Source organism: Spinacia oleracea, chromosome 5, assembly GCF_020520425.1.
Source record: "Spinacia oleracea cultivar Varoflay chromosome 5, BTI_SOV_V1, whole genome shotgun sequence".
NCBI lineage: Eukaryota > Viridiplantae > Streptophyta > Magnoliopsida > Caryophyllales > Amaranthaceae > Spinacia > Spinacia oleracea.
The window spans coordinates 100,181,116-100,196,853 of NC_079491.1; the positions used below are offsets into that span (position 1 = coordinate 100,181,116).

General features: G+C 40.3%; 1 protein-coding gene and 1 long non-coding RNA gene across 3 annotated transcripts; one reads left to right on the forward strand and one right to left on the reverse strand.

Annotated features, from left to right (window-relative positions):
* The first annotated feature begins 3,037 nt into the window (after positions 1–3,037).
* On the forward strand, positions 3,038–4,117 carry LOC110793819 (uncharacterized). Its single transcript, XM_021998746.2, has one exon. The coding sequence runs from the start codon at positions 3,038–3,040 to the stop codon at positions 4,115–4,117; it is 1,080 nt and encodes a 359-aa protein (XP_021854438.2).
* Positions 4,118–4,358: 241 nt separating this feature from the next.
* LOC110793815 (uncharacterized) lies at positions 4,359–15,525 on the reverse strand. 2 transcript variants are annotated; one of them, XR_008921247.1, is made up of 5 exons: positions 15,325–15,525; positions 13,412–13,599; positions 6,735–6,785; positions 6,151–6,245; positions 4,359–5,652 (listed from the first exon to the last, which is right to left on the reverse strand). It is a non-coding gene; the product is annotated as an uncharacterized lncRNA (long non-coding RNA). The 2 variants fall into 2 exon arrangements; XR_008921248.1 differs by lacking the exon at positions 6,151–6,245 and having other exon boundaries at positions 15,325–15,524.
* Positions 15,526–15,738: the final 213 nt, after the last annotated feature.

A 15,738-nucleotide genomic window follows, 5' to 3' on the forward strand; every position in this document is an offset into this window, starting at 1 on the left:
ACATATGATTCACCCAAGTTCAATGAAGAACTCTTAACGTAAACAACCCTGTTTTATTGCTTCTTAGACAATAAATACTTTTACTTTAACTGTATAGGTTGCTAGTGATGCTTTGTTTAGATTTACTTATCCAAGCAGTTCACAGATATGTGGAAAGACTTTCCATCTGTATCTCAGAACATAGAAATTAATGTTTAATTTCCCACGCAAGAACTCATGGTCTCCAATCCATGTTGTCATTTCAAAACACGATGCTCTATAGCTCGTCCTTGCTAATGGTTAACTCGAAAGGGATCTTGCTTGATCCTTTGCCAGTGTTTATGCGTGTAGCATCAATATTTAGCATATCTTCATTTCCTTGAACCAAGAACTGTTCCTATGTACCTTTTCCAGTACCATAAGTTTTTCTTGATCTCAATCTAGTTGATCTTTACTTAGACCAATAGAGATTGGTATATGTTCGTCATGCCTAAAGTCAAACGATACATTTTTGGCGATCCTCATATTATATCGTACATGATAAATTATTTTGCAGAATAATTCCCAATTGAATTCTATTCATGTAACTTTAGCTCATTCAGTTTTAGTAGATATTGAATCCAGCTAAATTCTTTGACATATAATATAGGTGAAGAATCTCATTTAGATCCTTTGATGTTTAACTTAGTAAATGCTTATACATAGTTCAAACATTCATCACTTAGATTTATTCATATGGGTCGAATATCTCCAATGGAGTCTTTCGTGTTTGATTTAGTAAATGCCATTACTTAATCTAAAACGATATCATAAGATCTTTGTAAATAGATCTTAATACCCAGTATGTACTTTGTTTCGCCTTGGTCCATCATTGATGATTAATTTCAAATCTAAGTCATTAGCATTTGAATGTTGTTTCACAATAGAGAGATATGTGTGTGATACACATAGGACCAATTAAGTTTTACGTACTCCCACTAAACTTCTTATATATCTATAAGAATTATGTACATTTTATGGTGTAGCGCACGATAAGGTACTCTGCTATCGTACACCCACCATTGAAAATGGCGAGGAATAAGAAGAATCAGAAACAAGAAGTTCGTGAGATCAATGAGGAGGCCTCGGCGCTTCTTCATACTGCCTCTTTGCGCCCAATGAACCAGCATCGGTTGAGAAACACCATACCCAGCAATGGAGATGAAGTTCGAATGCCGCCGATAATCATAACGTCATTCCCGTCGCATCCTTCTGCTGGACCACCTTCACCACACACTCAGGAAGCTATTGCGGCGTACCATGCTGCCATCAACTACTCTCCTTCGTACCAATCGGAAACCAGGGGTATTCACTCCGAGATTGTGGGAGGTATGGAAGAAGGACAGGGGGGGTGGGAGATTGGGTGGCTCTACTCTGGAAAGGGTGAAGGAGATGGTGAGAAACGTTAATGTTGTACTGGGTTTGACAAATGGTACGGAAACCCTCGCAAGCAAAGGGGATCTTGAACCCTCTGAAACAGAGCATGGTGGTAACTCTGGAGACCTTGGAGAAGAAGGAACTAGACCTCCATTAGAACAACATCACACCAGTGTTGACCCGAAATCACCTTGGGTGAACTTATTTCGAGGACCTCAACTCACTGGCAAAGGTAACTCCCTCTCCTTTATTGCTCCCACAATTTTGGAAGGTACTCCTGTTGCTATGCTTGACAAGGTTGATATGAGTAAAATGGCTGCTATTTGGGATTGTGCTTTGATCATGTATGTTGTTGGTGATAAACCCTCCATTGGGGCAGTAATTAGGTATATTGATAGGAATGGGGTCATGTTGGTAAGCCTAATGTGTTTCTACATGATGAGGGCTATTTTGTGGTTAAATTCTGCTCAAAAAGGGATAGAGATGAGGTACTGGTTGCTGGACCTCACACATTCTTTGGTAGACCTATGATCACTAAACCATGGTCATCAGATTTTAATTTCCAAGAGGAAATTCTCAGGGTAATTCCAGTTTGGGTGAAGTTCCCTAACTTGCCTCTGTGTTGTTGGGGCATGGATTCTCTCAGTAGGATTGGGAGCCTTGTTGGGGTTCCTTTATTTGCTGATGAGTGTACCTCTAAGCAGTTGAGGATTTCTTTTGCTAGACTCTTAATTGAAGTTGATGTTACTAAAAGTGTCACCAAGGTTGTTCAAATACAAGACTCTTGTGGTAGAACTTTTAGTCAGAAAGTGGAGTATGAATGGCTTCCCCCTTTTTGTAAGGAATGTAAAATAATTGGGCATGATTGTTCAGTTAAAAAGGGTCAAACAAGATATCAACCTGCTACTCATGTTCAACCAGTGCAGAAAAAGGTGACTAAGGTCTGGAAACCAAAGAAGGTGGTGAATGCTGTTGTTTCTGTACCTGAACCTGTTGTTTCTGAAGAGATCAATCCAAGTTTGATTGCTACTACCCCTTTGCACCAGGCACAGGTGAGTGAGGTTCAAGATGATGGATGGAGAGTAGTATCCAGGAGAAGGAGAGAGTCTAAACACTATGATCATCCTTTGGGATTGGCTCAGGTTCCAAAAGTAGTTGATGTAGTGGAGGGATTTTCTATAGAAGAGGAGGGTGAGGATGCAGAGGTTGAGGAAGGAGATAGGTATCCACCATGATTGTTTGCACTTGGAATGTTAGGGGTCTAAATGATCCTAATAAAGTGGTGGAGGTTAGGAGATCGCTGGAAACCAATAAGATCAGTGTTATTGCTCTGTTAGAAACTAGAGTGAGGGAAAATAAAGCTAGCAAGATTCAGAATAAGCTAGGTAGTTGCTGGAAGTGGGAAATGAACTATTCCTATTTTCCTAAGGGTAGAATCTGGATTGGGTGGAGGCATAGTGAGGTTACCTTTACTATGGGCTTAAAAACTGACCAAGTTATTCATGGTGATTTAGCTGCAAAGGATGGGAATTTTACTGCTCAGTTCACTGCTGTGTATGGCTTGCATACAATTGATCATAAGAGACCACTTTAGACCACCTTGACTCAAATTGGACCAAGTGTGATATACCCTTGGTTTGTCATGGGTGATTTCAATTCAGTGCTGCATGCAGGTGATAGAATCCATGGTAGCCAAGTTTCTGATGCAGAAACAAGAGATTTTGATGCCTGTATTGATGCAACAGGGCTGATAGAGCACAAGAGTTGTGGAAATTTCTTCTCCTGGAACAATAAAGGGCAAGGTGATTTGAGAATACATTCCAGAATTGATTGGGCCTTTGGGTGTGGTAACTGGCATACTAGTTATCCAGATGTATGTGTGGACTATCTGAACCCAGGTTTATCAGGCCACTCCCCTCATCTGCTGGATTGTAAAGTGGTGAGACAGAGGGGAAGTAGACCATTTAAGTTCTTCAATTACATGGCTGAGCACCCTAAGTTCCATCAGATTGTGCAAGAAGGATGGGGATCTGTTGTAAATGGAACTACTATGTTTCAAGTGTGGCACAAACTGAAAGTCATCAAGCAGGGTCTGAAAACTTTGTATAGAGAAGAATTTGCTAGGCTGGAGGAGAGAATTGATGGTATTAGGAGGGAGCTGGATGACACTCAATCTCAGTTAGCTGCTTCCCCTAGTGATATTGACCTTCAACTGACTGAAAAAGAGTGCACTGGTAAGCTTAAAAAGTTTCTGAGTATTCATGAAAGAGCTCTCAAACAGAAATCAAGAATCCAGTGGTTGAAAACTGGTGATTCAAATACAAAGTTCTTTTTCACAGCAGTAAAGGAGAGATATGCTAGGAACAGTATTGATGTTCTTTATGATGCTAATGGGAGGAAGCTTACCACTGCTGCAGAGATTAAAGATGAGATGAAAGCTTTCTATCATGGTCTTATTGGTTCTGCTGCAGACACTTTGGAGGGTATTGATGTTACAGTTGTGAGACAAGGTAAACAACTTTCTGCAGCTTCAGCTCAATCTTTAGTTCTTCCTGTCTCAACTGCTGAGATTGATATGGCACTGAAAGGGATTGGCGACAATAAAGCTCCTGGTTTAGATGGGTTTAACAGTTTCTTTTTCAAAGAAGCTTGGAGCATCATTAAAGATGACATTTATGTGGCTGTTCAGGATTTCTTCTCCACAGGGAAACTTCTGAAATAAACAAACAACACTGATGTTACTCTAATCCCAAAAATTCACAATGCTACCAGTATCAAAGACTTCAAGCATATAGCATGTTGCTCCATTGTTTAAAAGTTGATTTCAAAAATCTTAACTCACAGAATGCAGTTAATAATTGGTGAAGTGGTGAATGATTCAAAGGCTGGCTTCATTCCTGGTAGGAATATTGCTGATAATATCCTACTGGCTTCTGAGCTGGTGAAATGTTATTCAAGGAACGATTAGCATACTACAAGACATAGTGAATTTTCCTAAACTCATGAGGTGTTGAAAATCACTACCTGCCTGGATTAACCAACAACAAACCTTCTATTAATGTGTAATGTAAACTGGAAATTTAAAACTATCATGCATTATCAGTGGATGAACGGGATTTGTTCAGCCTATGCATTATCAGTAGATACAAAGGATTTGATCGTTGTTGTTTATTTTGGTGGGATTTCTAGCTGATTTAGCAATTTTATTGTACCATTTTTTAGAGAAAATGTTGCAGGCCTTCTGTTTCCAGGAAGTGATTTTTAGGAGATGATTAAAAGGTATTATTACAGGGCATATAAATGTAAATGAGTTGCAGGGAGTTGAAGGGGTTCATGCAAGGTGAAAACTCTTTGGTTGATCAAGGCCTATTGGTTTCCTAGAAACTAGAGCCTTAGGGGAGAATCTTAAACTTTCCACTTTGATACCCCGAGGTTTTGCAATCTTTCACTTTGGTGCCCGACTGCCTGTATTTTCACTATTTTTCATTTGGTGCCCTGGCGTTTACATTTTTTAACTTGAGTGCCGCATAGTTAACTCAGTTAAGAGCTCTGTTTAAGTAATCCTCTTTCCTAAAGATTCTTGTTAATTTTTGTTTGGAACATAGAAAAAATCATGTCCTCTACTTTATTTTAATGTCAATCAAATTCTTTACATATTTGGTTTACCCTGCTATAAACCTACAGGTTAAGACAATCAAAAAGATTGTTTAGTTTATTTAATATTGTAGTGTATTATACCCAACAAATGCTTACTCAAAGGTTTTGCAGGACTGCTAAGACAAGAAATGACAGTAGTAATGTATTTTGTGCTTGGATCAATTATTTTACATTAATAAGTACGATGGAGAATTTTAAAATCAAGATAAGGGCTAAAGTTGTGCCTAGTCAGTAATCATTTTTCATAGCACTTCATTATCAAGCACCAGCGGAAGGTCCTCGTCATCATTAAGTTCAAAAATCTGCCAAAGGTACAAAATTTCAAGGTTTGAGGAAAGAATAGAAGAAAATGTCGTGGCTGAAACTCTTTCTATGAGAATGGGTTTAAAAATGGAAAAAGATAGGGGTGGAATCGGGTGAAATCAGGCTGCCCATTCAACAACTCAGGTCATTACATGTATGTAAGAAGAAAGGGGAAGGGTAGAATGAAAATATGGGCATCAAAGGGGGAAACGCAAAGGAAGTCAGATAGAGAGTACCTAAAAACACCAACAGGAGGATACATAATGGAGATAGCTTAACTATGTAGCCAAGGCAAAGCTGAAACAGCAGCAAGGCAATGTTACAAGCAACCATATTTCAAAAAAGTATAATAACAGAGTTGTAAGCAATCATATTACAAAAATAAAATAATATAAAAATGAAAAATTGATATTATCGGTCCCAACTATGGCCGATTTACTTTAAAAGGTCCCAACTTTTGATTATGTCAGGGTGGTCCCAACTATAGAGAGTGTTTTCCAAAAATGGTCCCTTAGTTAAAATTAAGTGCTAAATAACTTAATTAACACTCATATCTCTCGTGCAATAATCATATTTTTTAATTAAATGAAGTAAATGGAACAGTATGATATGCTTAAATCAACTTAATTAATAGTTTAATAAACCAAAGGACCATTCTTGGAAAACACACCTTAAAGTTGAGACCACTCTAGAATAATCAAAAGTTGGGACCTTTAAAAGTTAAACGGCCATAGTTGGAACTGTCAATATCTATTTTTCCATATAAAATAGATGAAGCAAACTCGGGAAATGAACCTCCTTTTTCCTCTTCTAAGCCTTAGTCTCAAAATAATTGGGGTTGGCTAACATGAACATCGGTTCATGTCCATAAGATGTGACTATATATAAACCTGAAAAACGGGGTAGTTACACATTCCATATAATGAGCATTCAGAGTTTTCAGCAGTGGTATAAAGTTACTATTGTTATTAAATGTTAATAGACAACTTCAAAATGCAGTCTTATGTGTTAATTATATGGCTGAAGCATCCACTGAAAGAAATTGTAACAGAACTTTCACATTAAATAGGAAACAGCAAAATGCAGTCTTATAGTATTCCTTCTGCCTCATTTCTTTTGTCAATAAATCTATCTTCTCCACCCACTTAAATCAGCAGAATAAAACTTTATAGATTACTTTATATACTAAGAATATGGAATGCAGAAAGTACTACAATGCCTCTCGATCATCATAATTCCCAAGCAAGTAGGCAATACACATTGTCAAGTATGCAGATTTTAAGTGCAAAAAAAAGTCATCATATGCAAGATATGAATGCATTGTTAGTGACAAATGAAAAAAAACGAGTCACTGAAAGTTTTCATTACAAAATAGATACCTGTAACGTTGCTGCAACCTCAGTGTCCAAGGAAAGTTTCCTTTGTGGCTCCTGTACAGTGAATAGTTTGTTTATTTTTTTTTTACAAAGATGGCTTTCTCAACAAAATTCATTTCAGGTGGGAAAACCACCATCAACATGAATTGACAAAAAAATTAAGAGACTTTAGAACTTCCAAGCAAATAACAAATCAAAATAGTAGGCATCAACTATTTACCAATATCAAAATAGTGGCGGTGCAAAGATACTCACGGTCTTCTAAATAGTAGATGCATCAACTTTCTGAACAAAAATTTACCAATATCAATCATTTTGTTATAAACATTCTATCAATTCTACCCATAGTGTTGTGGGATCTTTTACGGTGCTGACGTGTCACGCGTTCTTCGGAGGTATCAAGTATGACCTGGCACAAACTTCTGGCAACCTGCAAAACAAGAATATTCCCGTAGGAATATTCCATCCGATGCTTAAGTAAGTATAAGCTAGAGAGAGAAGTAATTTATAGAGAGAAGGCACAGCAATGATAGTTTTTTGTTGGTGGGAATGAATTGATTGCCCCTTACCTTGGGATCTGAGCCTTTTATAAGGCTAGGGTTTCTCGGGAAGTGATCCCTCAACCCTATCTGCAGGATGCGTGCCCCCCTGGGGATTTGGGACACATGTCCCTTAGCCGTCAATCATGGGCCTTTTATAAACTGGGCCAGAGATCATGGGCTTCCCCACTTAGGGTCGTGCCTTTATGTTTGTTTGAACACCTAAGGTCCAAGCCTACTTCCTGGGCTTGAGCCATGGGTCAGTTAAGCTGGCCTGATAGGATATTATGGCTTCTTTTGGCCTCGTGGTGGAGGCAATTATTATGCCCACATCATTTGCCCCTCATGAGGAGTGAAAACAGACGTTAGTTTTTACTGCTCTTGGAGTGTTCAATGGGATGACGACGCGTGGCAGGGGTAATCATTTCTTACCCCTCTATAAATAAGTGGCCATTTTGAGTGACTTTCCCCCTCATTTCTAGTGATTATTTGAGAGCTATAAGAGAAGGCGGTTTCCGACGTCCTACATCCACCGAAATCCACTGTAGCGCCGCCACAATCTTCAAAGCCCTGTTCTTGCAGTTCTTCATCAAGTTTCTTCAAAAATTCTCTTTGATCTATCATGTAATGCTTTATTTTGGGAAATTTTGTTTGTTGATTTTGATCCTTCCCAATTCTCTTTTCTTAACTATGTAAGGGTTACGTCAAACTGAGGGCGTCAACCTGTCCTTTTGACTCCTTCTCTTTTCAAGTAATGCCCCTCGTCTTGAGCCAAGTCTTCAGCCTGTGCAGGATTTAATGACGCGAATAAAAGACGAAGAACAATTCGAAGGGGAATCTTCTTCTCCCATGGAGGAGGACGTCCCCTTAAACGAGCGCGCCGATGTCGCGCCGGCGAGCACGTCAGGTGGGGAGGAAGGTCACCTTCACCCAAGCGCAATCTTCCCACTTCAGCCGTGGCTGACTTCCCTCACCATTCAGGGGAGGGATTATGGGAAGTCTCTGAATCTAGGTTCGGAGTATAAGTTTCGTATGCTGGCTGGTATGGACTGCACCAGCTTTGGACTAGTGGAAGGGGAATTCGCCGTGTATAGCTCCTTTCTGAAGCTTGGCATGAGATTCCCTCCTCACCCCTTTGTGGTGGAATTGCTGGACGGCTTCAACATTGGCCTGAACCAGATGTCCCCCAACTCTTGGGCTGCTGTGTTCGGCTATATCTCCTGTTGTGAGCTCGAAGGTATTACTCCCTCCTTCCCGGCGTTCCTGAGGATCGTCTCCATGTCCCAAGTTTCCAAAGCTGCCGCGGGTTGGCTAATTCTTACGTACAAGGGAGCTTATCGGACGGTGATGGGCAAGGCGTCCAAATGGCATCACTGGAGAAAAAAGTGGGTGGTTATCAAAACCACCAATTTGGAAATGTGCGAGCGGATGAGACGTTGGACTGTTAAGCCCAACTTGGTTGGAAAGGGCAGCTCTTTCCCTCCGGTCTCCGCCGCTCTCTAGGAACGGATCTCGTCTTTGTTCAAGGCCAAGCCGCTCATATTTCAGGACAAGACGGCCTACATACCCGAGGGGTGATTGCCTCATCTGGATCAACTGGCCGATCCCGTTTTCCTCTCGGCTGTGGGCTTGTGTCCGTATATGCCGAGAGGTAATGTATCTATACCTCAAATCTTTCACTGTTTCATCAAAACTACTTTACTAATATCTTTATTTGTTTTTTCAGACGAGGCCATTGATAAGCTAGACGATGCCTCCAAAGGCCAAGTGGATATGCCGTCCTGGCTGGCAAAGGTACTGGACGCCAGCACCTTTAAGGATTGGCAGCGTCAGCAGGCGGCCGAGCAAGCCGTCCCAGAGCAGATGGCTCCCCCTCCTGTTGCTGAGGAGAAGGTATTGTTCAAGCCTTCCTATGTAATTCCCATTATAGTTTGCAACTTATATATTTTTGTTTCTTTACAATGCGAGGAAGGCGGTCACGGACGCGGCACCCTCTTCCAAGCGCAGGGATGGCGGCACAGGGAAACCCGTCTTCAAGTCAACGACTTCGAAGGCTCCTAAGGTGTTTGCCGTCCCTAAGACTGCATCCGCTTCTCCTAGCTTTCGGAAAGCTGGAGCGACGGTCGATCCTCTTGCGGGGATTGCTGAAGTCGTCCGCCGGAATATTCCTCTGAAGGCGGCGGAAAGAGCTAGGAATTCTGGGGGTAAGTTTTACTCCAATATCGTAACCACCTGCCGTTCCTCGTCTAGCAAGTCTATAGTCTCTCCTAGGGATTCTAAGGCCGTTGTTTTTCCCATAGAAATACTCGACCCTCAGAAAGACATTGATGCTGAATTGGATCAGATCCCTTCTTCAGGCGGGTTCAACTCTCATGACCGAAGGAGGATAATGACGTTGATGCGCAATGCCATTCCTCCCAAGTATGTTGAGACCCTTCCTAAGGCGGCCGAGAATATGCTTGCCGCTATGCAGTCCTCGGCACTGGATGTGAGTTTCATTATGCCTTTATTATTTACATATTCTTGTTTCTCTTGTGTTTTACTCTTGCTGTTTTTGTGCAGATGTTCATTCTGCTGGACTCGCTAAAGAAGTGGCGCACTGCTTTGGTGCACGAAGAGGCTCGACACCGTCTTCTGGCTAGTCAGTGTGGCGATCAGCATTTTGTTGAGCTGGAGAAACTTCGTTTTGACAGGCGGGAGGAGATTGACGCTGTGACCAACTTCCTGGCCTCCCAACGTGCTGAGAACGCGGGTCGTCTCCTGCAAATTGATCAGAACTTTTCACAAATGGAGGACCTTTCTGAAAAAATTATGGAGAAGGAAGCTGAGTTTTCTCATCTTGAGACTCAGTTTAAGGAGTTGGAGGTCCAGCTGGAGGCGGCACGCAAGGAGGTTGCTTCGTCAAAGAGTGTTCTCGACAAGTCGGCCATGCTAGGTGAGAAATCAACCCGAAGGGGCATGGAACTTGCATGGAATGCCGAATTTTCCAGTGAACGTCCCTTCAGCTGGTTCGAGAAGTTCCTCACCTATCAGATTGAGGTGGAGAAGGCTCAGAAGGAAGGACGCACGCCTCCCGAGTTTGTTCCCAGCGAGGATGATGAATGAGAGCTTCTAGGCGTCTTGTATTTATTTTGAGCTTGTTTTTGTGACTCCTTGCTTAGTGGCACTATGTGCATAATTTTTGTAATTATGACTAATTTTTGGAGTGACATGGCATCTTTTGAACGTTTTTATTGCTCTTTAGCTTTTGTCATCTGTTTATTTGTGATTGATTCTACGATTATATCTGACGCCTCTAAATTGAGACGTCAGATGCCTGCCTTGATCTTTTTGCCGAGGTCTTTAGCTACTTTATATAGCTATTTTTAGAAATGTGTGACCCCTGTGTTCTAGGTGATCAGCCTAGTGAGGGTGCTAATCTGGGCCACTTCTTAGGCCTTTAGACGACTAGTCTTTATTTCTTGGGAGAATGTTAGTTTGCATTTCTCCAAGGAATTTGGTAACATATTTGTCATAAAGATTTCCCAGCAATGCCGGCTTGCGGGGAATTTTTCATTTAATGTTTAAAGCATGCTACATGGTGCGTCTAAGTTTTGGACGTCTTTACAAAACATATAATCAAGATAACATAAGTGTTAATCTAGAAAAAGTACTTCTTGAGGTTATCCGCATTCCATGTACGCAAAATCGGACGTCCCTGCATGTCTTGGATCCGGTATGTTCCGTCTCGAACCTCCTCGTAAATCTCATATGGGCCTTCCCAAGTAGGAGTGAGTTTCCCTTGTTCGTTGGCGTGTCCGACGACTTCCATTTTTCTAAGCACAAAATCTCCGACTTTTAGTATTCTTCTAGAAACCCTTTTGTTGTACTCCCTCGTCATTCGGAGTTTGTATAGCTGCTGTCGTAGAGCCGTGTTTCCTCTTGTTTCTGGTAAGAAATCCAAGGCCGCCTTCATCATTTCCCAATTGGCGTCTTCATTGGTCACTGAGGGAACTCCAATAGAGGCCGGGAGTAAGATGAAGTCGATTGGACGAACGATGCTCCCTCCGAATCCTGCCAAGGGCCCGAACACCTTTTCTATGGCTTCAGGATCGTGCTTTAATTTCCGTAGACATTGCAGACTGATTATGTCGGACGAGCTCCCCGTGTCCACCAGTACTCTCTTCACCTTGAGGTTAACCACCTTAATCTCTATAACCAGAGGGTCATCGTCATATGGTGCTGCCGCCCTTCTGTAATCGTCTTTAGAAATTTCTACAGAGGGTAGATTCGTCTGTGTAGGGCGAAGATAAGATGGGCCTATTTTCCGTCCTTCCTTACATGGTTCTCCTACAGCTATTCCCCCTGATATTACCATAACTCTTTCGTCTGAATACTTCTTAAAGGTGAGGCTCATTTCTTTGTCTGCGTCCGTTAAATGGATGTACTGGCGGAGGTGTCCTTCAGCCGCGTGATCACTTAATATCTTCCTCAACATCCGACAATTTTGGGTGTCATGTCCTTCATCGTTGTGGAAAGCACAGAAAGGGGCCTGTTGGTTGGAGGTGGTCAGTCGTCGGGGGGACGGTTCTATTCCCAGACTCGGTCCCTCAGCCAGGAGGATGTTTTCAAGAGCCGTGTTGAATATAAAGGAGCCCCTAGAGGACGACCTCCTTCGCCTTCTTTTCTCCTCAGTGCCGCGGGCATTCTTTCTAAAGATGACGCTCTCATGCTGTCTTTTAGGAGTCTTAAGAGAGTGATGACCCTGGGCCTCATCATTCTTCTGTGAAGTTCGTCTCGTCCATCTTCCTGGACGTTCCTCTTTTACATGCCGACTCTCCTTCTCCAGGGTGCGTCCTTTCATAAGTGAGTCGGGATCTTCTAATAAAGATTCTATCATCCTGCCATTATCGTGCTTAAGATTGACTTCGTGAGCGCTATTCAACAAGTGCTGCACAGAACTCGCGGCAGCAGGCCGGCTAGCTTCCGCGTCACAATGTTTGTTGGACCTATCTTTAGACACCCCTCCCCTGACTGGGGGTCCCGTTTTGTCCTGGGGTTTTCCGCACTCAGATTAAAGTTCAGCCATGACACTGTACCTCCCCACAGACGGCGCCAAATGTTGTGGGATCTTTTAAGGTACTGACGTGTCACGCGTTCCTCGGAGGTATCAAGTATGACCTGGCACGAACTTCTGGCAACCTGCAAAACAAGAATATTCCCGTAGGAATATTACCTTCGGTGCTTAAGTAAGTATAAGCTAGAGAGAGAAGTAATTTATAGAGAGAAGGCAGAGCAATGATAGTTTTTGGTTGGTGGGAATGAATTGATTGCCCCTTACCTTGGGATCTGAGCCTTTTATAGGGCTAGGGTTTCTTGGGAAGTGATCCCTCAACCCTATCTATGGGATGCGTGCCCCCTTGGGGATTTGGGACACGTGTGCCTTAGCCGTCAATCATGGGCCTTTTATAAATGGGCCAGAGATCATGGGCTTCCCCACTTAGAGTCGTGCCTTTATGTTTGTTTGAACACCTAAGGTCCAAGCCTACTTCCTAGGCTTGAGCCATGGGTCAGTTAAGCTGGCTTGATAGGATATTATGGCTTCTTTGGGCCTCGTGGTGGAGGCAATTATTAAGCCCACATCACATAGTTTTTGGCTTTTTAGAGAAAGCATGTTCAAAAATTCTACCTACCAACAAGTTCATAAATTAGAAAAAGGGAGATTCAAGAACATATCGAAATTTCCATGGAAGTAATCATCCAGAATAATCACTTCTTACACTTGACTGACATTGTAGACTCAAAAAAAAAATCCCCAATTAAATCATACGAAAGTACAAGAAAACGGTCACAAAATTATATATCTAGGGTGAGCATGAATACAATCGTATAGGGTAAAGAAAATAGAATCAAATAGCATACATAGAAAAGTTAAAATTAATTCAGGAATCAGAAAAAAATCGAATGGATAATAGTTATATGGAATATGAATCGCTAGAACAAGGTTAAAACAAGGATGTTCATAAAATTAAATCATACGAATTCACTAATTCAGAAACCCTAATTTAAGCCTCAAAACCACACAAAAATGACTAACAATTCAAAATACAACTTAAGTTGTGAATTTTAAGACCAAGTTCGAATCGAAATATGTAAACTAACCTTGTTCTTCTCACAATTCAGAACGCCAATTGCTCATTTTTCTAAACTCAAATTTAGATACCAATCGCCAGTGTAAAGATCAAATCACTTGTGTAAATACCTAATCCCCAATTCGGATGCTTGAAAAATCGAAGAGGATGGACCAAGGAGAACGAAGAGGATGAAAGGTTTTAGGAGAAAACTGTACACTGAACGTGGAAGGGAGGAAGAAAAAAAATTAGCCTAATTTTATTAACACATTTTAATGGTTGACAAAAAAAATTAGCAATATTTCCTTAAAAGACTAGAAAGATAAACTGTTGCAATAAAAAATTTATAATTAACAACTATTGCTATAACTTTTCTACGGTAACGCTTTTCTAAAGTTAATGTCTAATCAAATGAATGATTATTTAACCGTTGCAATAACTATACTATAGCAACAACGGTAAAACTGTTACATAAAAGGGTGTTGCTATAACCCTTATTTCTTGTAGTGTTAGCTTCTGATAACAAGGAAAGCATCAACATGATCAATCATCCTCAAAGCAATGTAGATGAGTTAACTAACATAATTATGGATTGCAGGGAACTGAAAATACTTTGTTCAGAGATGAGGCTCAGTACCAGGGCAGGAAAACAAACCAACTAGCTGTCGTGCTGACAAAGGATGCAAAGGAGGGAAATCAGGAAATGTTCACGACTACTATTATGCAAATCCCGAGCTTCTATTGTAATTAAGAATTCATATGAAGCTGAACTTCATAGATGTTTACCTAATGGGTCTGTAACTTAATGCCTTACAACTATTTGCACCATATATGGAGGAACTTTGTAACCTGGTTATTGCTGTTTTAAAATACTTTATAGCCCCTTTTTCTACCAGAAAAATACATTACACGCACACATTCCTATGAATATTCAAGCAGCAAGCAATTTACGCTAGTAAAAAAAATTTATCAAGTTATTAATTGTTAAGTGATTAAAATAAAAAGAGGAGACAAAGGGATAAGGAATTATATATACTCACTTAATTCAAGTGCGGACACCAATAAAACGATTTTTTTGATAGAATCAAAATATTAATTATATGTTATTAGAGCATAATCACTTATATAGTGAATTTTGTCGTTTCATGTTTAATGTTTAATGTTAAATTCAAAATATGTTTACAATCTTCATGAAATAAAGCAACAATTGCCATAGAAGTGATAAATTATACTATACCATGATAAGATAAATTCAGACCAGATAGCCTTATTTCAAGCAACTCGGTTTTGAGATAAAATAAGTAGGAAAAACTATACCTTATTGATTAACTAACCTTAAGTAATGGAAATCCTATGTCTTTTCGTGATTAGGTAAATATTGATAGTGGTTTCGAGCTTTAAATATGGAGACTCCATTACCTATATCCATAAGTTTCAGTTCTAAGGTCCATGTTGTTTAAGAAGGTTTCAAGTGTTCATTTTCAACTCCCAGCAACAACATTATTAGCAGGAATAATACTAGCCTTTTTTCATCTAAAGACCATATTTCGAGTACATTGAGGACAAAGGTGAATAGAAGATTGAGTTTTTCAAAAGAAAAAGATCATGGAAAGTGGTATAATTAGTGTTTACAAACTAGTAGAACAGAAATTTCATGTCCTACATATTATGCTTCAGAGTCTGATTTCACATAAAGTCATAAAAGTTCATTAGCAATATACTTGGAAAAACATCAGAATCAAGGGAAACAAGTTTCACAGGATTATGTCAGTGATGCCTCTGATTTGGGTTATCAAACTAATCAACTGTTTGCAAGAACGGAGATGGGATTACTCGAGAAATATCTTGACTCACTCAAAGAAGGTAATCAACTAGAATTAAAGGCTTATTCGACTTTTAAGTCTTAATATGAGTTTAGTAAAGGCTTGTTTCATGAAATCTTACTCTCTTATCTTGTTGCAGATGCGAAGTCTGAAGAATGTTTACCCTATTTTTCTGACAGAAATACATCAGGAAACTTTGAAGATTCTGTTAGCATCAAAGGCATGGCAATACAAGAATTCGAGAGAAGGACTGCTTATGATAAGAATGCTGCATCACCTCCTATGTATGACGAGCTAGCAACAATAGGCTACTGAAATTGAATAGAACAAAAAAAACGTAAGGTTAAATTTCTAATATTAACATATGGCCAACATATAAAAACCTGAATTATTTAACACTAAAGGTTATGAGCATGGGAAAACTCATTTTAACTAGCTTCTGCTAGACCTGATAGACATATGCAGCGATGATGTGTAGAAAAATGGCGAAGAATTAGAGAAGATGATGAAGCTAACAAAATGATGCATGCACACT

Coding starts and splice junctions, on each gene's coding strand:
- LOC110793819 (XM_021998746.2), top strand. CDS start 3,038: ATGGGTGATTTCAATTCAGTGCTGCATGCAGGTGATAGAATCCATGGT.